The sequence below is a fragment of the Oncorhynchus kisutch genome, linkage group LG24 (genome assembly GCF_002021735.2).
Source record: "Oncorhynchus kisutch isolate 150728-3 linkage group LG24, Okis_V2, whole genome shotgun sequence".
Lineage (NCBI taxonomy): Eukaryota > Metazoa > Chordata > Actinopteri > Salmoniformes > Salmonidae > Oncorhynchus > Oncorhynchus kisutch.
This window is the reverse complement of record NC_034197.2, coordinates 40,490,826-40,514,972: the sequence shown is the minus strand read 5'-3', so window position 1 is coordinate 40,514,972 and position 24,147 is coordinate 40,490,826. Positions and strand designations below refer to the sequence as shown.

Here is a 24,147-nt window from a genome sequence, read left to right as displayed (position 1 = left end):
CTCTCTCTCTCTCTCTCACTCTCTCTCTCTCTCTCTCTCTCTCTCTCTCTCTCTCTCTCTCTCTGTCTCTGTCTCTCTCTCTCTCTCTCTCTCTCTCTCTGTCTCTCTCTCTCTCTCTCTCTCCCCCTCTCTCTCTCTCTCTCTCTCTCTCTCTCTCTCTCTCTCTCTCTCTCTCTCTCTCTCTCTCTCTCTCTCTCTCTCCTGTTTAAATTGACCAGATGGTGACATTTGAAATGACTCATCTCTTTTTAGAACATTCTCTCTCTGGATCTATCCAATATAATGTACCAGGTTCACCACCAGGACACATGGTGCGTGGAGAGGTGTTAATATCAAGCCAACCGTTTCTCTGCTTAAACTGTTATGATTCATCCTAATAGTTCATCCATTCCAGGCTCATTACCACAGCTCTTCCAGTTCCAACCTGTTGCCTCATTCAATCCAAAGACAACTTCCACACTGAATGGACAATGAAGTTGTTCAAAGGATTTTTTGTTGTTGTTGTACTTTACCCGTTTTCCGATCATGTCTCATCGCTGCTGCAACACCCCAACAGGCTCGGGAGGCAAAGATCGAGTCATGCGTCCTCCGAAACATGACCCGCCAAACCGCGCTTCTTAACACCCGCACTCTTAACTTCTCTAGGGTAGGGGGCAGCATTGGGAATTTTGGATGAAAAGCATGCCCAAATTAAACTGCCTGCTACTCAGCCATAAAAGCTATAATATGCATATAATTAGTAGATTTAGTAGATTAGTAAACTCTGAAGTTTCTAGAACTGTTTGAATGATGTTTGTGAGTATAACAGAACTCATATGGCAGCAAAAACCTCCAACCAGGAAGTGGGAAATCTGAGGTTTGTAGTTTTTCAACTCTTTGCCTATCGAATATACAGTGTCTATGGGGTCATATTGCACTTCCTAAGGCTTCTACTAGATGTCAACAGTCTTTAGAACTTTGTTTGATGCTTCTACTGTGAAGTGGGGGCGAATGAGAAGGAATTCTCTGGTTGGAACATTATTGAAGATTTATGTTAAAAACATCCTAAAGATTGAATCTTTACATCGTTTGACATGTTTCTACGGACTGTAACGGAAACTTTTGACTTTTCGTCTGCACCTAGTGAACACGCCTCATGAATTTGGATTTACTGGGCTAAACGCGCGAACAAAAAGGAGATATTTGGACATAAATGATGGACTTTATTGTGAAACTGGGATTCCTGGGAGTGCATTCTGATGAAGCTCATCAAAGGTAAGTGAATATTTATGATGCTATTTCTGACTTCTGTTGACTACACAACATGGCGGATATCTGTTTGGGTTGTTTTGGTCTCTGAGCGCTGTACTCAGATTATTGCATGGTGTGCTTTTTTCATAAAGTTCTTTTGAAATCTGACACAGCGGTTGCATTAAGGAGAAGTGGATCTAAAATTCCATGCATAACACTTGTATCTTTTAGCAATGTTTATTATGAGTATTTCTGTAAATTGATTGGGCTAGCTGCAAAATCACCGGATGTTTTGGAACTACTGAAAATAACGCGCCAATGTTAACTGAGATTTTTGGATATAAATATGAACTTTACCAAACAAAACATACATGTATTGTGTAACATGAAGTCCTATGAGTGTCATCTGATGAAGATCATCAAAGGTTGATGTGATTAATTTTATCTCTATTTCTGCTTTTTATGACTCCTCTCTTTGGCTGGAAAAATGGCTGTGTTTTTCTGTGACTTGGCTCTGACCTAACATGATCGTTTGGTGTGCTTTCGTCATAAAGCCTTTTTGAAATCGGACACTGTGGCTAGATTTACAACAAGTGTATCTTTAAAATGGTGTGAAATACTAGGAATTTTAATTATGGGATTTCTGTTGTTTTAAATTTGCCGCCCTGCAGTTTCACTGGCTGGTGATGAGGTGGGACGCTAGTTCAACTGACGACTGATGCCAGCCTGCAGGCATCCGCCCGCCACAAGGAGTTGCTAGAGAGCGATGAGCCAAGTAAAGCACCACTGGCCAAACCCTCCCCTGACCATTTTGCACTCCTGATCACAGCTGGTTGTGATACAGCCCGGGATCGATCCTGGGTTTGTAGTGACACCTCTAGCACTTCAATGCAGTGCCTTAGACCGCTGCGACACTCAGGAGGCCTAAAACAGGAACTTTTAGACTTTTACTGAAGTAGTATTTTACTTGAATCATTTTCTATTAAGGTATCTTAACTTATACTCAAAAATGACAATTTAGTACTTTCTCCAAGACTAGTGACAAGAGACTACTGAAGAGGCTTGTGTGACAGACAGACAGACAGACAGACAGACAGACAGACAGACAGACAGACAGACAGACAGACAGACAGACAGACAGACAGACAGACAGACAGACAGACAGACAGACAGGCAACAGGGAGACAGACAGGCAGACAGACAGACAGACAGACAGACAGACAGACAGACAGACAGGCAGACAGACAGACAGACAGACAGACAGACAGACAGACAACTTTACTCTCCTTTTCTCCCCTTTCTTTCCAAGCTGCATCTTGACAACACAGGAAGTGATGCTGCATATTGACAATACAGGAAGTGATGCTGCATATTGACAACACAGGAAGTGATGCTGCATATTGACAACACAGGAAGTGATGCTGCATATGGACAATACAGGAAGTGATGCTGCATATTGACAACACAGGAAGTGATGCTGCATATTGACAATACAGGAAGTGATGCTGCATATTGACAACACAGGAAGTGATGCTGCATATTGACAACACAGGAAGTGATGCTGCATATTGACAACACAGGAAGTGATGCTGCATATTGACAACACAGGAAGTGATGCTGCATCTTGACAACACAGGGAGTGATGCTGCATCTTGACAACACAGGAAGTGATGCTGCATCTTGACAACACAGGAAGTGATGCTGCATCTTGACAACACAGGAAGTGAAAAATACAAATAATAAAAGCCACTGTACATTTGAAGTTGACGGTTATAAGGAGTAGGCTGGCTTGCTGGGTCCTCCATATTACGCCACACGTTATGTTTTTTCCGGCAGGATTTAGCATTCTTCGGAATTCTGATCAGTTTTAATGTAATTACTCTAAAAATTGAAAAGTGAGATGTAATTTTGCATTGGGACTTTTAATGCGTATTCTAATGCAAATCCATTACGTTTATTCTACCTACCCTTTAAGCAAATTAATTCTTGCACAGATGTAAATGCTCTGCTTTAAAAAAAAAGATAAATGTGTTTATTTAATAACACGTTATGTAAACAGATCACAAAATTCCAATGATCTAACCGGTAGTGGCGTTGTGACATCTGATGTGTTGTTGGCTACTGGGCTAGGTGTTAATAACACATGGTCTGGGACTGGAGAGGCACACGGCCCACTCAGTTGAGTTCTTGACACAGCATTGTTCTGTTCAATGTTCTCTACCTATATAGAAATCTAAATGTCCCAATTCATGTTCAAAAGAATACAAGAAAAATAATAAATGTTGCTGACACTATTCAAAACCAATGAGGGTTCAGAACTTTAAAGCCTACTGTGTCAGAATGGTCTTTTGGCAGATAGAACCTTATAGTCACCAGCTCTTGATTTGCATGCTGATTTTTTTAAACCCAGAATTCAAAGATATAGAACATGGCCATCAGTGCATGAAACCTGTCAGCTACCTTCCTCCTGACTCCTCTGTTTCACAACATTCACATAGTCCTACACAACAGGAATGTGCTATTCCTCATTTGCAAGAAATAACTGAACTGTGTTTTTTCCCCACTGAAACTGCAGGAAGAATATGCAGGAATTAAGCATATTAGGGTGGTGCATCTTTCACCAAGTAATAGTCTAAGACACATAGATAATCTATGTTCTATACTGTACATTCTGTTCTATCATTTAATTTTAATTTTATTAACCTTTATTTAACCTGGCAAGTCAGTTAAGAACAAATTCTTATTTTCAATGACAGCCTACCAGGGAACAGTGGGTTAAATGCCTGTTCAGGGGCAGAACGACAGATTTGTACTTTATCAGCTCGGGGGTTTGAACTTTCAACCTTCAGGTTACTAGTCCAACGCTCTAACCACTAGGCTACCCTGCCACCCCGATCATTCTACCTTTCCATTCTAGATCTTCTATTTCTATCACAGGAGGCTGCTGAAGGGAGGACAACTCATAATAACGGCCTGGAACGGAGCGAATGGAAACTAGGTGGAAACCAAGTGGTAACCAGGTGGAAACTAAGTGGAAACCAAGTGGTAACCAGGTGGAAACTAGGTGGAAATCAAGTGGTAACCAGGTGGAAACTAGGTGGAAACCAGTGTAACCAGGTGGAAACCAAGTGGTAACCGGGTGGAAACTAGGTGGAAACCAAGTGGTAACCAGGTGGAAACTAGGTGGAAACCAAGTGGTAACCGGGTGGAAACCAAGTGGTAACCAGGTGGAAACTAGGTGGAAACCAAGTGGTAACCAGGTGGAAAATAGGTGGAAACCAAGTGGTAACTGGGTGGAAACTAGGTGGAAACCAAGTGGTAACCAGATGGAAACTAGGTGGAAACCAAGTGGTAACCGGGTGGTAACCAGGTGATGATTTAGATACCATTCCACTCATACCACAAACCCATCCTCTCCAATTATGGTGCCGCCAACCTCCTGTGATTTCTATGGTTCTAGATCTCAGAACATGTCAGATAGATCCTCTGTTCTGTAGCGGTGATGCCGGTGTGATTGGCGTACAGTTGGCGAACTGTGCATATAGTGATACAGCACAGTTAATCCTCTCGTTCAGTTATAGGGATCAACGAGGATCACAGAATCACTGGTGCAGCAAGGTTACAGCATATTTCACTCCATCACAGAGAGACTGCCTCTGGGTCCACGGAATTATCCAAGCGTAGAATATGGATCGAGTCTTGCTTGAATCTCACCGTTTTGTGGAAAACTAACGATAAGCAAAAACGACAACAATTCTATATTTACTTTTAAAGAACCATCTAGCAAAAATGAAAATCACTGAACGCAAGGAATCCATGGTGCTTTTTTGGGGAAACTAAATATTTAGTTGAGAAAATTCCCCTCCTTTCCCCTCGATCAACAGGTCTCGAGCTCCCCAAACTATTCAAGGAAAACCGTTGTCATGGAAACTCTGCCTTCATCATATTCCCTACACCTACTAAATGGACTGAACGCTTCGATGTAAACAGGACATAATCCTGTAAGGTAATTAAGTAACTGACAACAGTAAAATAGATTTGATCTTAATGAGAATAACCTGCATCCTCTCATCCTCTCATCAATCATACATACACAACACACTCAGTCACAGATAACATGGTATATAAACTACCCACTACCCCTCCATCCCCATCCCCTGGTCCCTCTCCTTACATGGGCTGGTTGAGTACTGCAGGCTGCCCCTCTTCCTGAAGGGGGACTGGGATTTGGGTTTGGCCCCGGGTCCAGACCCTGCTCCTGGGGACGGGTTGGACGACATCTTCCCTGGCTGGTTCAGTCAAGAAAGAAGAGACCAGCACAGCACGGTGGAGCTGGAGCAGACTGCAGAGGTAGAGTCAGGGAGCCACGAAGTAAGATAGAGAGATAGAGAGAGAGAGGGAGAGATAGAGAGGAGAGAGGGAGAGATAGAGAGAGAGAGAGAGAGAGAGAGAGAGAGGGAGAGATAGAGGAGAGAGACAGAGAGAGAGACAGAGAGAGAGACAGATAGGTAGATAGATAGATAGATAGATAGATAGATAGATAGATAGATAGATAGATAGAAGCAGCACAGATGCTGAGAGAGGGAGCGAGCCGTGGGGGTGTGTGTGGGAGGGGGATGTTCAAGTGTGGACTGCTGTACTGTGCGCTCCTGTTCTGCTCTCATGCTGCAGTAAGGCTGCCTCCTCCTACTGTACATCCCACAGTACTCCATCCAATCCCTGTATGTGTAAAACTGATTGTGTGTGTGTGCGTAACACTAATTGTGTGTGTGTGTGACACTAATTGTGTGTGTGAGTAACACTGATTGTGTGTGTGAGTGTGTAACACTGATTGTGTGTGTGTTCTATGCCTGGATGCGGTGTTGACAGTGCTGCTGGGGGCGTGACAGAGCTACTCAACGTTACACACAACACGACTCCAGCCAGCTCCATTCTGCTCTGCTCTGCTCTGTTTTGTTGCCCCGGCAACCATCAGGTGGAGAAAGAGTCATCCAATGGGAAAATGAGAAGTAGACATGAATGACTCTGACTGATAGGCTAACAATAACAACAACAGCTATTTCACTAAAGGTAATTTTGGGAAGACACATTAGAAGAAGATCTGGAGGCATGATAAGGATATGAGGAGGAGAGATAGTAAAAGAGAGAGAGGGGAAAGATAAGCAAAGAGAAAGAGAGCGAGAAAGAGAGAGGATAGAAGAGAGAGAGAGGCTGAGAGAGAGAGGAAAGAGAGCGAGAGAGAGAGAGAGGGCGAGAGAGGATAGGAGAGAGAGAGGCTGAGAGAGAGAGGAAAGAGAGAGAGAGAGGGCAAGAGAGGATAGGAGAGAGAGAGAGGCTGAGAGAGAGAGGAAAGAGAGAGATAGAGATAGAGAGAGAGAGAGAGAGAGGATAGGAGAGACAGAGAGGCTGAGAGAGAGAGGAAAGAGAGAGAGAGAGGGCAAGAGAGGATAGGAGAGAGAGAGAGGCTGAGAGAGAGAGGAAAGAGAGAGATAGAGAGAGAGAGAGAGGATAGGAGAGACAGAGAGGCTGAGAGAGAGAGGAAAGAGAGCGAGAGAGAGAGAGAGGGCGAGAGAGGATAGGAGAGACAGAGAGGCTGAGAGAGAGAGGAAAGAGAGAGAGAGAGAGGGCAAGAGAGGATAGGAGAGAGAGAGAGGCTGAGAGAGAGAGGAAAGAGAGAGATAGAGAGAGAGAGAGAGAGAGAGAGAGGGAGAGAGAGAGAGAGAGAGAGAGAGAGAGAGGATAGGAGAGACAGAGAGGCTGAGAGAGAGAGGAAAGAGAGAGAGAGAGAGAGGGCGAGAGAGGATAGGAGAGAGAGAGAGGCTGAGAGAGAGAGGAAAGAGAGAGATAGAGATAGAGAGAGAGAGAGAGAGAGGATAGGAGAGACAGAGAGGCTGAGAGAGAGAGGAAAGAGAGAGAGAGAGAGAGAGAGAGAGAGAGAGAGAGAGAGAGAGAGAGAGAGAGAGAGGATAGGAGAGAGAGGCTGAGAGACAGAGGAATGAGAATGTTTACTATTAATTTTGTATTATTTATTTAACTTTGTTTATTATTTATTTCACTTGCTTTAGCAATGTAAACATGTGTTTCCCATGCCAATAAAGCCCATTGAATTGAATTAAATTGAGAGAGTGAGAGAGAGAAGGAGAGAGCCTCTCTTTTGAAGGAAAGCCAGAGTGGCAGGCCAGCCTGTAGAGAGGGGTTGAGCAGACCGTGAACACAAGCCACTGGACTGGAAGATCTCTCTCTCTCAGGGGAGGGTGGAGTGTGGATGACCCACTAGACTACCATAAACAGGGATTATAATTTGATTTTTTATGGGGTAGATCAGCTTTAATATTGCAGATAGATTGTAGCGTCCATCAATGTAATAGTCTGAATCACTTTCCAATTCCCAATTTATCTTTTTGCAAATACATACATACATACATACATACATACATACATACATACATACATACATACATACATACATACATACATACATACATACATACATACATACATACATACACACACACACACACACACACACACACACACACACACACACACACACACACACACACACACACACACACACACACAACACACACACACACACACACACTACATACATACATACATACATACTACATACATACATACATACATACATACATACATACATACATACATACATACCATACATACATAATAATACATACATACATAAATCTTATATATTTTACATATTTAAAATACATATATATATATCTTTGCTTTAAATATATCTTTGTCTATTACTTTCTAAGCCTACCACCTGTAAGGATGTATGCTGAGAGTCAGGAAGCAAGTTCAGGGAGTGAATACATTTAATAAACAAACATTTTAGGGACACAATCTATTTTACAATAGTAGTTACATTTAGTTTGTTTTACTCCTGTCCTTCATCTATTACTGATGTCCTTCCTCTACCCTCAACCATCTATTACTGATGTCCTTCCTCTACCCTCAACCATCTATTACTGATGTCTTCCTCTACCCTCAACCTCTCCCATCTACTACTGATGCCCTTCCTCTACCCTCAACCATCTATTACTGATGTCCTTCCTCTACCCTCAACCTCTCCCATCTACTACTGATGCCCTTCCTCTACCCTCAACCATCTATTACTGATGTCCTTCCTCTACCCTCAACCATCTATTACTGATGTCCTTCCTCTACCCTCAACCACTATTACTGATGTCCTTCCTCTACCCTCAACCATCTATTACTGATGTCCTTCCTCTACCCTCAACCATCTATAACTGATGTCCTTCCTCTACCCTCAACCATCTATTACTGATGTCCTTCCTCTACCCTCAACCATCTATTACTGATGTCCTTCCTCTACCCTCAACCATCTATTACTGATGTCCTTCCTCTACCCTCAACCATCTATAACTGATGTCCTTTCTCTACCCTCAACCATCTATTACTGATGTCCTTCCTCTACCCTCAACCATCTATACTGATGTCCATCCTCTACCCTCAACCATCTATTACTGATGTCCTTCCTCTACCCTCAACCATCTATTACTGATGTCCTTCCTCTACCCTCAACCATCTATTACTGATGTCCTTCCTCTACCCTCAACCATCTATTACTGATGTCCTTCCTCTACCCTCAACCATCTATTACTGATGTCCTTCCTCTACCCTCAACCATCTATTACTGATGTCCTTCCTCTACCCTCAAACCATCTATAACTGATGTCCTTCCTCTACCCTCAACCATCTATTACTGATGTCCTTCCTCTACCCTCAACCATCTATTACTGATGTCCATCCTCTACCCTCAACCATCTATTACTGATGTCCTTCCTCTACCCTCAACCATCTATTACTGATGTCCTTCCTCTACCCTCAACCATCTATTACTGATGTCCTTCCTCTACCCTCAACCATCTATTACTGATGTCCTTCCTCTACCCTCAACCATCTATTACTGATGTCCTTCCTCTACCCTCAACCATCTATTACTGATGTCCTTCCTCTACCCTCAAACCATCTATAACTGATGTCCTTCCTCTACCCTCAACCATCTATTACTGATGTCCTTCCTCTACCCTCAACCATCTATAACTGATGTCTTCCTCTACCCTCAACCATCTATTACTGATGTCCTTCCTTACCCTCAACCATCTATTACTGAGTCCTTCCTCTACCCTCAACCATCTATTACTGATGTCCCTTCCTCTACCCTCAACCATCTATTACTGATGTCCTTCCTCTACCCTCAACCATCTATTACTGATGTCCTTCCTCTACCCTCAACCATCTATTTCTGATGTCCTTCCTCTACCCTCAACCATCTATTACTGATGTCCTTCCTCTACCCTCAACCATCTATTACTGATGTCCATCCTCTACCCTCTCCCATCTATTACTGATGTCCTTCCTCTACCCTCAACCATCTATTACTGATGTCCTTCCTCTACCCTCAACCATCTATTACTGATGTCCTTCCTCTACCCTCAACCATCTATTACTGATGTCCTTCCTCTACCCTCAACCATCTATTACTGATGTCCTTCCTCTACCCTCAACCTCTCCCATCTATTACTGATGTCCTTCCTCTACCCTCAACCATCTATTACTGATGTCCTTCCTCTATCCTCAACCTCTCCCATCTACTACTGATGTCCTTCCTCTACCCTCAACCTCTCCTATCTGTTACTGATGTCCTTCCTCTACCCTCAACCATCTATTACTGATGTCCTTCCTCTACCCTCAACCCCTCCCATATATTACTGATGTCCTTCCTCTACCCTCAACCATCTATTACTGATGTCCTTCCTCTACCCTCAACCATCTATTTCTGATGTCCTTCCTCTACCCTCAACCATCTATTACTGATGTCCTTCCTTTACCCTCAACCATCTATTACTGATGTCCTTCCTCTACCCTCAACCATCTATTACTGATGTCCTTCCTCTACCCTCAACCATCTATTACTGATGTCCTTCCTCTACCCTCAACCATCTATAACTGATGTCCTTCCTCTACCCTCAACCATCTATTACTGATGTCCTTCCTCTACCCTCAACCATCTATAACTGATGTCCTTCCTCTACCCTCAACCATCTATTACTGATGTCCTTCCTCTACCCTCAACCATCTATTACTGATGTCCATCCTCTACCCTCAACCATCTATTACTGATGTCCTTCCTCTACCCTCAACCATCTATTACTGATGTCCTTCCTCTACCCTCAACCATCTATTACTGATGTCCTTCCTCTACCCTCAACCATCTATTACTGATGTCCTTCCTCTACCCTCAACCATCTATTACTGATGTCCTTCCTCTACCCTCAACCATCTATTACTGATGTCCTTCCTCTACCCTCAACCATCTATTACTGATGTCCTTCCTCTACCCTCAACCATCTATTACTGATGTCCTTCCTCTACCCTCAACCATCTATTACTGATGTCCTTCCTCTACCCTCAACCATCTATTACTGATGTCCTTCCTCTACCCTCAACCATCTATTACTGATGTCCTTCCTCTACCCTCAACCATCTATTACTGATGTCCATCCTCTACCCTCTCCCATCTATTACTGATGTCCTTCCTCTACCCTCAACCATCTATTACTGATGTCCTTCCTCTACCCTCAACCATCTATTACTGATGTCCTTCCTCTACCCTCAACCATCTATTACTGTCTATTACTGATGTCCTTCCTCTTACCCTCAACCTCTCCCATCTATTACTGATGTCCTTCCTCTACCCTCAACCATCTATTACGATGTCCTTCCTCTATCCTCAACCTCTCCCATCTACTACTGATGTCCTTCCTCTACCCTCAACCTCTCCTATCTGTTACTGATGTCCTTCCTCTACCCTCAACCATCTATTACTGATGTCCTTCCTCTACCCTCAACCCCTCCCATATATTACTGATGTCCTTCCTCTACCCTCAACCATCTATTACTGATGTCCTTCCTCTACCCTCAACCATCTATTTCTGATGTCCTTCCTCTACCCTCAACCATCTATTACTGATGTCCTTCCTTACCCTCAACCATCTATTACTGATGTCCTTCCTCTACCCTCAACCATCTATTTCTGATGTCCTTCCTCTACCCTCAACCATCTATTACTGATGTCCTTCCTCTACCCTCAACCATCTATTACTGATGTCCTTCCTCTACCCTCAACCATCTATTACTGATGTCCTTCCTCTACCCTCAACCATCTATTTCTGATGTCCTTCCTCTACCCTCAACCATCTATTACTGATGTCCTTCCTCTACCCTCAACCATCTATTTCTGATGTCCTTCCTCTACCCTCAACCATCTATTACTGATGTCCTTCCTCTACCCTCTCCCATCTATTACTGATGTCCTTCCTCTACCCTCTCCATCTATTACTGATGTCCTTCCTCTACCCTCAACCTCTCCCATCTATTACTGATGTCCTTCCTCTACCCTCAACCATCTATTACTGATGTCCTTCCTCTATCCTCAACCTCTCCCATCTATTACTGATATCCTTCCTCTACCCTCAACCATCTATTACTGATTTCCATCCTCTACCCTCAACCTCTCCCATCTACTACTGATGTCCTTCCTCTACCCTCAACCTCTCCCATCTATTACTGATGTCCTTCCTCTACCCTCAACCTCTCCCATCTATTACTGATGTCCTTCCTCTACCCTCAACCATCTATTACTGATGTCCTTCCTCTACCCTCAACCATCTATTTCTGATGTCCTTCCTCTACCCTCAACCATCTATTACTGATGTCCTTCCTCTACCCTCTCCCATCTATTACTGATGTCCTTCCTCTACCCTCTCCCATCTATTACTGATGTCCTTCCTCTACCCTCAACCTCTCCCATCTATTACTGATGTCCTTCCTCTACCCTCAACCATCTATTACTGATGTCCTTCCTCTATCCTCAACCTCTCCCATCTATTACTGATGTCCTTCCTCTACCCTCAACCATCTATTACTGATGTCCTTCCTCTATCCTCAACCTCTCCCATCTACTACTGATGTCCTTCCTCTACCCTCAACCTCTCCTATCTGTTACTGATGTCCTTCCTCTACCCTCAACCATCTATTACTGATGTCCTTCCTCTACCCTCAACCCCTCCCATATATTACTGATGTCCTTCCTCTACCCTCAACCATCTATTACTGATGTCCTTCCTCTACCCTCAACCATCTATTTCTGATGTCCTTCCTCTACCCTCAACCATCTATTACTGATGTCCTTCCTTTACCCTCAACCATCTATTACTGATGTCCTTCCTCTACCCTCAACCATCTATTTCTGATGTCCTTCCTCTACCCTCAACCATCTATTACTGATGTCCTTCCTCTACCCTCAACCATCTATTACTGATGTCCTTCCTCTACCCTCAACCATCTATTACTGATGTCCTTCCTCTACCCTCAACCATCTATTTCTGATGTCCTTCCTCTACCCTCAACCATCTATTACTGATGTCCTTCCTCTACCCTCAACCATCTATTTCTGATGTCCTTCCTCTACCCTCAACCATCTATTACTGATGTCCTTCCTCTACCCTCTCCCATCTATTACTGATGTCCTTCCTCTACCCTCTCCCATCTATTACTGATGTCCTTCCTCTACCCTCAACCTCTCCCATCTATTACTGATGTCCTTCCTCTACCCTCAACCATCTATTACTGATGTCCTTCCTCTATCCTCAACCTCTCCCATCTATTACTGATATCCTTCCTCTACCCTCAACCATCTATTACTGATTTCCATCCTCTACCCTCAACCTCTCCCATCTACTACTGATGTCCTTCCTCTACCCTCAACCTCTCCCATCTATTACTGATGTCCTTCCTCTACCCTCAACCTCTCCCATCTATTACTGATGTCCTTCCTCTACCCTCAACCATCTATTTCTGATGTCCTTCCTCTACCCTCAACCATCTATTACTGATGTCCTTCCTCTACCCTCTCCCATCTATTACTGATGTCCTTCCTCTACCCTCTCCCATCTATTACTGATGTCCTTCCTCTACCCTCAACCTCTCCCATCTATTACTGATGTCCTTCCTCTACCCTCAACCATCTATTACTGATGTCCTTCCTCTATCCTCAACCTCTCCCATCTATTACTGATGTCCTTCCTCTACCCTCAACCATCTATTACTGATGTCCTTCCTCTATCCTCAACCTCTCCCATCTACTACTGATGTCCTTCCTCTACCCTCAACCTCTCCTATCTGTTACTGATGTCCTTCCTCTACCCTCAACCATCTATTACTGATGTCCTTCCTCTACCCTCAACCCCTCCCATATATTACTGATGTCCTTCCTCTACCCTCAACCATCTATTACTGATGTCCTTCCTCTACCCTCAACCATCTATTTCTGATGTCCTTCCTCTACCCTCAACCATCTATTACTGATGTCCTTCCTTACCCTCAACCATCTATTGTACTGATGTCCTTCCTCTACCCTCAACCATCTATTTCTGATGTCCTTCCTCTACCCTCAACCATCTATTACTGATGTCCTTCCTCTACCCTCAACCATCTATTACTGATGTCCTTCCTCTACCCTCAACCATCTATTACTGATGTCCTTCCTCTACCCTCAACCATCTATTTCTGATGTCCTTCCTCTACCCTCAACCATCTATTACTGATGTCCTTCCTCTACCCTCAACCATCTATTTCTGATGTCCTTCCTCTACCCTCAACCATCTATTACTGATGTCCTTCCTCTACCCTCTCCCATCTATTACTGATGTCCTTCCTCTACCCTCTCCCATCTATTACTGATGTCCTTCCTCTACCCTCAACCTCTCCCATCTATTACTGATGTCCTTCCTCTACCCTCAACCATCTTTACTGATGTCCTTCCTCTATCCTCAACCTCTCCCATCTATTACTGATATCCTTCCTCTACCCTCAACCATCTATTACTGATTTCCATCCTCTACCTCAACCTCTCCCATCTACTACTGATGTCCTTCCTCTACCCTCAACCTCTCCCATCTATTACTGATGTCCTTCCTCTACCCTCAACCTCTCCATCTATTACTGATGTCCTTCCTCTACCCTCAACCATCTATTTCTGATGTCCTTCCTCTACCCTCAACCATCTATTACTGATGTCCTTCCTCTACCCTCAACCTATTACTGATGTCCTTCCTCTACCCTCAACCATCTATTACTGATGTCCTTCCTCTACCCCCAATCATCTATTACTGATGTCCTTCCTCTACCCTCAACCTATTACTGATGTCCTTCCTCTACCCTCAACCATCTATTACTGATATCCTTCCTCTACCCTCAACCATCTATTACTGATGTCCTTCCTCTACCCTCAACCTCTCCCATCTACTACTGATGTCCTTCCTCTACCCTCAACCTCTCCTATCTGTTACTGATGTCCTTCCTCTACCCTCAACCATCTATTACTGATGTCCTTCCTCTACCCTCAACCATCTATTACTGATGTCCTTCCTCTACCCTCAACCATCTATTACTGATGTCCTTCCTCTACCCTCAACCATCTATTACTGATGTCCTTCCTCTACCCTCAACCATCTATTACTGATGATCTTCCTCTACCCTCAACCATCTATTACTGATGTCCTTCCTCTACCCTCAACCATCTATTTCTGATGTCCTTCCTCTACCCTCAACCATCTATTACTGATGTCCTTCCTCTACCCTCAACCATCTATTACTGATGTCCTTCCTCTACCCTCAACCATCTATTACTGATGTCCTTCCTCTACCCTCAACCATCTATTACTGATGTCCTTCCTCTACCCTCAACCATCTATTACTGATGTCCTTCCTCTATCCTCAACCTCTCCCATCTATTACTGATGTCCTTCCTCTACCCTCAACCATCTATTACTGATGTCCTTCCTCTATCCTCAACCTCTCCCATCTATTACTGATGTCCTTCCTCTACCCTCTCCTATCTATTACTGATGTCCTTCCTCTACCCTCAACCATCTATTACTGATGTCCTTCCTCTACCCTCAACCCCTCCCATATATTACTGATGTCCTTCCTCTACCCTCAACCATCTATTACTGATGTCCTTCCTCTACCCTCAACCATCTATTACTGATGTCCTTCCTCTACCCTCAACCATCTATTACTGATGTCCTTCCTCTACCCTCAACCTCTCCCATCTATTACTGATGTCCTTCCTCTACCCTCAACCATCTATTACTGATGTCCTTCCTCTACCCTCAACCATCTATTACTGATGTCCTTCCTCTACCCTCAACCATCTATTACTGATGTCCTTCCTCTACCCTCAACCATCTATTACTGATGTCCTTCCTCTACCCTCAACCATCTATTTCTGATGTCCTTCCTCTACCCTCAACCATCTATTACTGATGTCCTTCCTCTACCCTCAACCATCTATTACTGATGTCCTTCCTCTACCCTCAACCATCTATTACTGATGTCCTTCCTCTACCCTCTCCCATCTATTACTGATGTCCTTCCTCTACCCTCTCCCATCTATTACTGATGTCCTTCCTCTACCCTCAACCTCTCCCATCTATTACTGATGTCCTTCCTCTACCCTCAACCTCTCCCATCTATTACTGATGTCCTTCCTCTACCCTCAACCTCTCCCATCTACTACTGATGTCCTTCCTCTACCCTCTCCCATCTATTACTGATGTCCTTCCTCTACCATCAACCATCTATTACTGATGTCCTTCCTCTACCCTCAACCATCTATTACTGATGTCCTTCCTCTACCCTCAACCATCTATTACTGATGTCCTTCCTCTACCCTCAACCTCTCCCATCTATTACTGATGTCCTTCCTCTTTCCTCAACCATCTATTACTGATGTCCTTCCTCTACCCCCAACCTCTCCCATCTATTACTGATGCCTTCCTCTACCCTCAACAATCCATTTCTGATGTCCTTCCTCTACCCTCAACCATCTATTACTGATGTCCTTCCTCTACCCTCAACCATCTATTACTGATGTCCTTCCTCTACCCTCAACAATCTATTACTGATGTCCTTCCTCTACCCTCAACCATCTATTACTGATGTCCTTCCTCTACCCTCAACCATCTATTACTGATGTCCTTCCTCTACCCTCAACCATCTATTACTGATGTCCTTCCTCTACCCTCAATCATCTATTACTGATGTCCTTCCTCTACCCTCAACCATCTATTACTGATGTCCTTCCTCTACCCTCAACCATCTATTACTGATGTCCTTCCTCTACCCTCAACCTCTCCCATCTATTACTGATGTCCTTCCTCTACCCTCAACCTCTCCCATCTATTACTGATGTCCTTCCTCTACCCTCAACCTCTCCCATCTATTACTGATGTCCTTCCTCTACCCTCAACCTCTCCCATCTATTACTGATGTCCTTCCTCTACCCTCAACCTCTCCCATCTATTACTGATGTCCTTCCTCTACCCTCAACCATCTATTACTGATGTCCTTCCTCTACCCTCTCCCATCTATTACTGATGTCCTTCCTCTACCCTCAACCATCTATTACTGATGTCCTTCCTCTACCCTCAACCATCTATTACTGATGTCCTTCCTCTACCCTCAACCATCTATTACTGATGTCCTTCCTCTACCCTCAACCATCTATTACTGATGTCCTTCCTCTACCCTCAACCATCTATTACTGATGTCCTTCCTCTACCCTCAACCTCTCCCATCTATTACTGATGTCCTTCCTCTACCCCCTCAACCATCTATTACTGATGTCCTTCCTCTACCCTCAACCTCTCCCATCTATTACTGATGTCCTTCCTCTACCCTCAACCTCTCCCATCTACTACTGATGTCCTTCCTCTACCCTCAACCTCTCCCATCTATTACTGATGTCCATCCTCTACCCTCAACCTCTCCCATCTACTACTGATGTCCTTCCTCTACCCTCAACCATCTATCACTGATGTCATTCCTCACCCTCAACCTCTCCCATCTATTACTGATGTCCTTCCTCTACCCTCAACCATCTATTACTGATGTCCTTCCTCTACCCTCAACCATCTATTACTGATGTCCTTCCTCTACCCTCAACCTATTACTGATGTCCTTCCTCTACCCTCAACCATCTATTACTGATGTCCTTCCTCTACCCTCAACCATCTATTACTGATGTCCTTCCTCTACCCTCAACCATCTATTACTGATGTCCTTCCTCTACCCTCAACCATCTATTACTGATGTCCTTCCTCTACCCTCAACCTCTATTACTGATGTCCTTCCTCTACCCTCAACCATCTATTACTGATCCTTCCTCTACCCTCAACCATCTATTACTGATGTCCTTCCTCTACCCTCAACCATCTATTACTGATGTCCTTCCTCTACCCTCAACCATCTATTACTGATGTCCTTCCTCTACCCTCTCCCATCTATTACTGATGTCCTTCCTCTACCCTCAACCATCTATTACTGATGTCCTTCCTCTACCCTCAACCTCTCCCATCTATTACTGATGTCCTTCCTCTACCCTCAACCATCTATTACTGATGTCCTTCCTCTACCCTCAACCTCTCCCATCTATTACTGATGTCCTTCCTCTACCCTCAACCATCTATTACTGATGTCCTTCCTCTACCCTCAACCTCTCCCATCTATTACTGATGTCCTTCCTCTACCCTCAACCTCACCCATATATTTCTGATGTCCATCCTCTACCCTCAACCTCTCCCATCTATTACTGATGTCCTTCCTCTACCCTCAACCTCTCCCATCTATTACTGATGTCCTTCCTCTACCCTCAACCTCTCCCATCTACTACTGATGTCCTTCCTCTACCCTCAACCTCTCCTATCTGTTACTGATGTCCTTCCTCTACCCTCAACCATCTATTACTGATGTCCTTCCTCTACCCTCAACCATCTATTACTGATGTCCTTCCTCTACCCTCAACCATCTATTACTGATGTCCTTCCTCTACCCTCAACCATCTATTACTGATGTCCTTCCTCTACCCTCAACCATCTATTACTGATGTCCTTCCTCTACCCTCAACCATCTATTACTGATGTCCTTCCTCTACCCTCAACCATCTATTACTGATGTCCTTCCTCTACCCTCAACCTCTCCCATCTATTTCGGATGGCCATCCAGTTTGATTTCAGTAAAACACAGTATGTTTTACATTAGTTATCCTTTTATAATCTGTTGTTATTAGTCCCACCCCTTCAGCTCCATTCCCACCCCTCCCATCTATCTCTTAACACCATCCATAAATAAGATTTCTATATGCCATATATATTTCCTCTGTGCTGTGATGTTTCACAAAAGTACTGAACCTTTCTATTCTCATTGTTTCCACAGATTGTAAATTGAAAAATTTATTTTTTTGCTAAATAATTATGATATTATTGATCAATTTGACTATGACTTTTCAAATCACTCAGTATTGTTATCTGCAGTGTTAGGTCCAGGTCAATGTTGCAGTACTTCAGCCATTCCTGGACCTGGGACCAAAAACGAGCTACATACGGACAGTACCAAAATAAATGATCTAATGACTCACAGCAAAATCTGCAGAGCTGGGAAGATTGTATCCCCCATATATATAACATTCTACTGGTTGCAATAATTTTGTATAATAATTTAAATAGAAAAATTTGAAGTTTTGAATCCAGTGTCATTTTTCATTTCAGTTCATGTGCCAGGCTGAATTATAAAATGTTTATTTCCATGTTAAAATGTTATGGGGTGTATTTTCATCAATTGTTTTTGATGGTAGGCTTTTCTGGTAGTATAAAAAGTATAATCTTCATGAATGATATGATAAATAGGACTGGTGGAGTTATGTCACACATGCAGCTAACACAGACATATGGAAATGTCTGCTCTACCCGAAATAACAACCAACTAATTGCAACATTACTGCAAAAATGAAAAAGGAAAGTAGAAGGGTGAAAAAGTAAGGAATTTGTCTGTCGGTCCTTCATTAAAGAACATAATTGGTTAAAGAAAACTGTGATAAATAAAGAAGTGTACAAGTTTCATTTATGGACCAAAAAATTGACAGCCGTACCATGTAGATTGCAAAATAGTTGGGAAGAGATTTTTGACCTACCGATTTCAGTCTACAGTAGCAGTCAATGTGTGGTGTTCAATGTAGGCCTGCGTTCCATGAGACTTAAAAAAAAAATACATGCAGGACTTGACATTAACCTGCTTATCCACTTATCCTCCAGACAATTGTTTTAGGTAAGAAACCACTTTACATAAAATACATCATCATTTCTATACCATTATTACAGAGAATCAGGCAAATTATGTTACCTTCTGCCTATTGGCTACTTAGCGTATTCAAACCTGTCTCAAAATACAACACTGCCCCTTTAAGAAAATAAAGCTCTTTACCTGTCTGGCTTTTCAACGATGTCTAGAAATGTAAACGTTTTATGCTTTTGTAGGAAGCCATCCCTCCCCCATTGCTGACTACAAATGATCTATAACTGGGCTAGTAATGGTTCTGACACACAGGTCTGTGTAGAGTATGGGCCTGAGTCGTGCCTGTCAATGGAATAGAATCCTACAACGGTGTGTTCTGCCTACAACAAAATATCTTGCATAGTTAGTTTATATACTAAGTCTTGCATAGTTAGTTTAGTTTCAGGTATGTTACATTGAAAGTGTCTAATATTGCCTTGATTCGATCACAATTCCCACAGTAAAGGGAAATGTTGATAGTGTTAACTAAAAGGGAGAAAATTCTAGAAAGTTGAGTGAAGTTCAATCTCGTGCTGGTCTGAGAGGGCCCAGTGCACCTGCAGTTTAGAGGGAACATTGGAGACAACCCTCCTCTCCCACTGCGGTTTGGGCTCAGGGCTGATTCTCAGGGCTTTTACATAACAAAGGCATTCTGAACACCGCCAGCCTGGCAACCCTGCGGAAAAATAACAGCCTAGGCCCTAGCCTAGTGCATAGTGGGACGACTCCCATGGAATTCTGGGAAAGGGAGGTCAGCCAAGCTGATTTACTTAGACACCTACAGCACCCGATTTCACAGGAAAGCCAAAAAGATCAACAACCACCCGAGCCACTGCCTGTTCATACCCCTACCATCCAGAAGGCGAGGTCAGTACAGGTGTATCAAAACTGGGACCGAGAGATTGAAAAACAGCTTCTATTTCAAGGCCATCAGACTGCTAAACAGCCATCACTAGCACATTAGAGGCTGCTGCCTACATTGAGACCCAATCACTGGCCACTTTAATAAATGTATCACTAGTCACTTTAAACAATGCCACATTAATAATGTTTACATATCCTACATTACTCATATCATATGTATATATTGTATTCTATATCATCTATTGCACCTTCCCTATGCCGCACGGCCATCGCTCATCCATATATTTATATGTACATATTCTTATTTAACCCTTTAGATTTGTGTATAAGGTAGTGTTTGTGAAATTGTTAGATTACTCGTTAGGTATTACTGCACTGTCGGAACTAGATGCATGAGCATTTCGCTACACTCGCATTAACATCTGCTAACCATGTGTATGTGACCATTAACATCTGCTAACCATGTGTATGTGACCATTAACATCTGCTAACCATGTGTATATGTGACCAATAACATCTGCTAACCATGTGTATGTGACTATTAACATCTGCTAACCATGCGTATGTGACCATTAACATCTGCTAACCATGTGTGTGTGACCAATAACATCTGCTAACCATGTGTGTGTGACCATTAATATCTGCTAACCATGTGTGTGTGACCAATAACATCTGCTAACCATGTGACCATTAACATCTACTAACCGTGTGTATGTGACCAATAACATCTGCTAACCATGTGTGTGTGACCAATAACATCTGCTAACCATGTGTGTGTGACCAATAACATCTGCTAACCATGTGTGTGTGACCAAGAAAATGTGATTTGATTTTGATGAAGCTTCAGGCAGACTTAGAAAGTGGCCCAATTTCCTATGTAGGTAGACTGTCTGTCTAGGAAATTAGAAGAGTGTGTGTGTGTGTGTGTGTGTGTGTGTGTGTGTGTGTGTGTGTGTGTGTGTGTGTGTGTGTGTGTGTGTGTGTGTGTGTGTGTGTGTGTGTGTGTGTGTATGATTGATACATAAAAGAGAAAATGCAAAAGACATCAACATAATAGTATGAGGTATTACTTGCAGAATATTGTGAATATTTAGAAAAGGTAAGTAGCTACCTCATCCTGCTTTGTGATGTAGCCTACGCTAGCTATCCCCAGTAAGATCCCACTTCGCAACGTCTAGGTATGAGTTACATTTGATTAGTTTTGAGTTACATTTGGTTAGTTTTGAGTTACATTTGCTTAGTTTTGAGTTACATTTGGTTAGTTTTGAGTTACATTTGGTTAGTTCTGAGTTAGAAGGTGGAGGGGGGGGGGTTCTACTAAGCTAACATATGGAATTGTTTTAAGATGGTCATACCAAGGATCATTTAGCTTTTTGATTTAGAATTTTAGGACCCCTTTCGGTATAAAAAAAATATATATATTTATTTTTGGGATAAAATATTGAATTTGGGCTTTACTACTATAGCCCATAGACATGCATTGAATAAGACGTTCAGAAAACGGCACAAAATACACACAAAAATAAAAATAAAAATAAAAATAAATAATAATAATCATTAAAAAAAATTAATAATAATAATAATAAAAATAATAATAAAAATAATAACAATAATAATAATAACAATAATTAAAAAAAAAATAAAAAAAAAATAAAAAATAATAATAATAATCATTAAAAAAAAAAATAATAATAATAATAAAAATAATAATAAAAATAATAACAATAATAATAATAACAATAATTTAAAAAATAATAAAAATAAAATAAAAATAATAATAATAATAAAAATAAGGAGTAAGGTTTTGAGGTGTCTGTCGTATATCGGAGATTCAAGAAAGCTCAGGAAATATTTTAGTTTGGACACATTGAACCCCTTATTTTTGTTGACACAAAACTACCTTCATGCTTCCATTCATTTGTATGGGTCACCAAAACGGAGAATTAACTCCATGCTTCCATTCATTTGTATGGGTTACCAAAACGGAGAATTAACTCCATGCTTCCATTCATTTGTATGGGTTACCAAAACGGAGAATTAACTCCATGCTTCCATTCATTTGTATGGGTCACCAAAACGGAGAATTAACTCCATGCTTCCATTCATTTGTATGGGTTACCAAAACGGAGAATTAACTCCATGCTTCCATTCATTTGTATGGGTCACCAAAACGGAGAATTAACTCCATGCTTCCATTCATTTGTATGGGTTACCAAAACTGAGAATTACCTCCACAATTTCATTCATTTGTATGGGTCACCAAAACGGAGAACTACCTCCATGCTTCCATTCATTTGTAATGGGTTACCTTCAGAAGAGTCCCTTGACACTTGTGGGGGTTGTAGAGCAAAACTCGTGAGAGTCTCTCCATATTAGTTTAAATCCCAAACGGTTCAGACGCTACAGACAGAAATAGGAACATCAGAAGACCGATCTGACCAACACCCTGTCGCTCTGCCACTTTCAACTGCAGATATCTGTAGCTTTAAACTCTCAGATTTTGATGGGGATTGATTTTTTTTGAATGTTCATTAGACTGGTGCGTCAATACTCTTTAAAGGATTAAAAGTTTAGTGAAAAAAAATATGAATTTCCCTTACGTTGATGATTTTTTGCAAATCCAATCAGTTTTCTACATTGATTCATTGTCATCTAATTAAATATTGTGGTTGAATTGACGTGGAAACAACGTTGATTTAACCAGTTTTTGCCCAGTGGGATAGTTGACTCGTTTTCACTTGTTGTTTCTGTGCTTGTTGTGTTTTCCCCTTCATCTATCAGTCAACGTCACCGGTAGCTCTTTCTAACTGATGGTAATCTGGTAATCTGTTGAAATCACTGGTAGTGCTTTCTAACTGATGGTAATCTGGTAATCTGTTGAAATCACTGGTAGTGCTTTCTAACTGATGGTAATCTGGTAATCTGTTCAAATCACTGGTAGCTCTTTCTAACTGATGGTAATCTGGTAATCTGTTCAAATCACTGGTAGCTCTTTCTAATTGATGGTAATCTGGTAATCTGTTGAAATCACTGGTAGCTCTTTCTAACTGATGGTAATCTGGTAATCTGTTCAAATCACTGGTAGCTCTTTCTAACTGATGGTAATCTGGTAATCTGTTGAAATCACTGGTAGCTCTTTCTAACTGATGGTAATCTGGTAATCTGTTCAAATCACTGGTAGCTCTTTCTAACTGATGGTAATCTGGTAATCTGTTCAAATCACTGGTAGCTCTTTCTAACTGATGGTAATCTGGTAATCTGTTGAAATCACTGGTAGCTCTTTCTAACTGATGGTAATCTGGTAATCTGTTGAAATCACTGGTAGCTCTTTCTAATTGATGGTAATCTAGTCATCTGTTCAAAACAAAGTGCAGCAGGGATTCTGATTTTCAAATGCAAAAATGTAAATATTTCTAGGTCTATTTAGGCTGTTGTTCAATTGCATAGATCCAAGGTCAAACACAAATCTAGTTTTTCAACAGCAAGGCTCAGACCAACTAGCCTGGCTAACACCTAACTTCTTCCTGATTTCAGAGTCTGGAATGGCTCTTTGATGTTGTCGACAAAATGCTCCAATGATGTAAAGGGCTGTGTTTTTACTCGTCGGCTCTCCTCTGTGTCTTTATCACTCAAACACCCACAGCCACACACAGACCCCAGTCCACTGACCTCTTCCATTTACAACGGTTGGATTTTAAACAATTCAAACAATGAGAGGTCTCAACCCTCAAAGGAATTGTTTGTTTGATTGTTGATGGTTGAGAAGAGCCAATCAAATCCGTCGCACAATTTCTGAGCGACTATATTACGTTAACAAACGGC

General features: G+C 42.2%; 1 protein-coding gene across 1 annotated transcript in view; it reads right to left on the bottom strand.

Moving 5' to 3' along the window:
• LOC109869084 (AMP deaminase 2) overlaps window positions 1-5,669 on the bottom strand; it is a 71,755-nt gene extending 66,086 nt beyond the window's left edge. The window contains exon 1 of the mRNA XM_031804316.1: window positions 5,405-5,669. Within this exon, the coding sequence (XP_031660176.1) occupies window positions 5,405-5,510 (106 nt within the window). The 5' untranslated portion in view covers window positions 5,511-5,669. The remainder of the gene's footprint in view (window positions 1-5,404) is intronic.
• Between the last annotated feature and the right edge of the window lie 18,478 nt (window positions 5,670-24,147).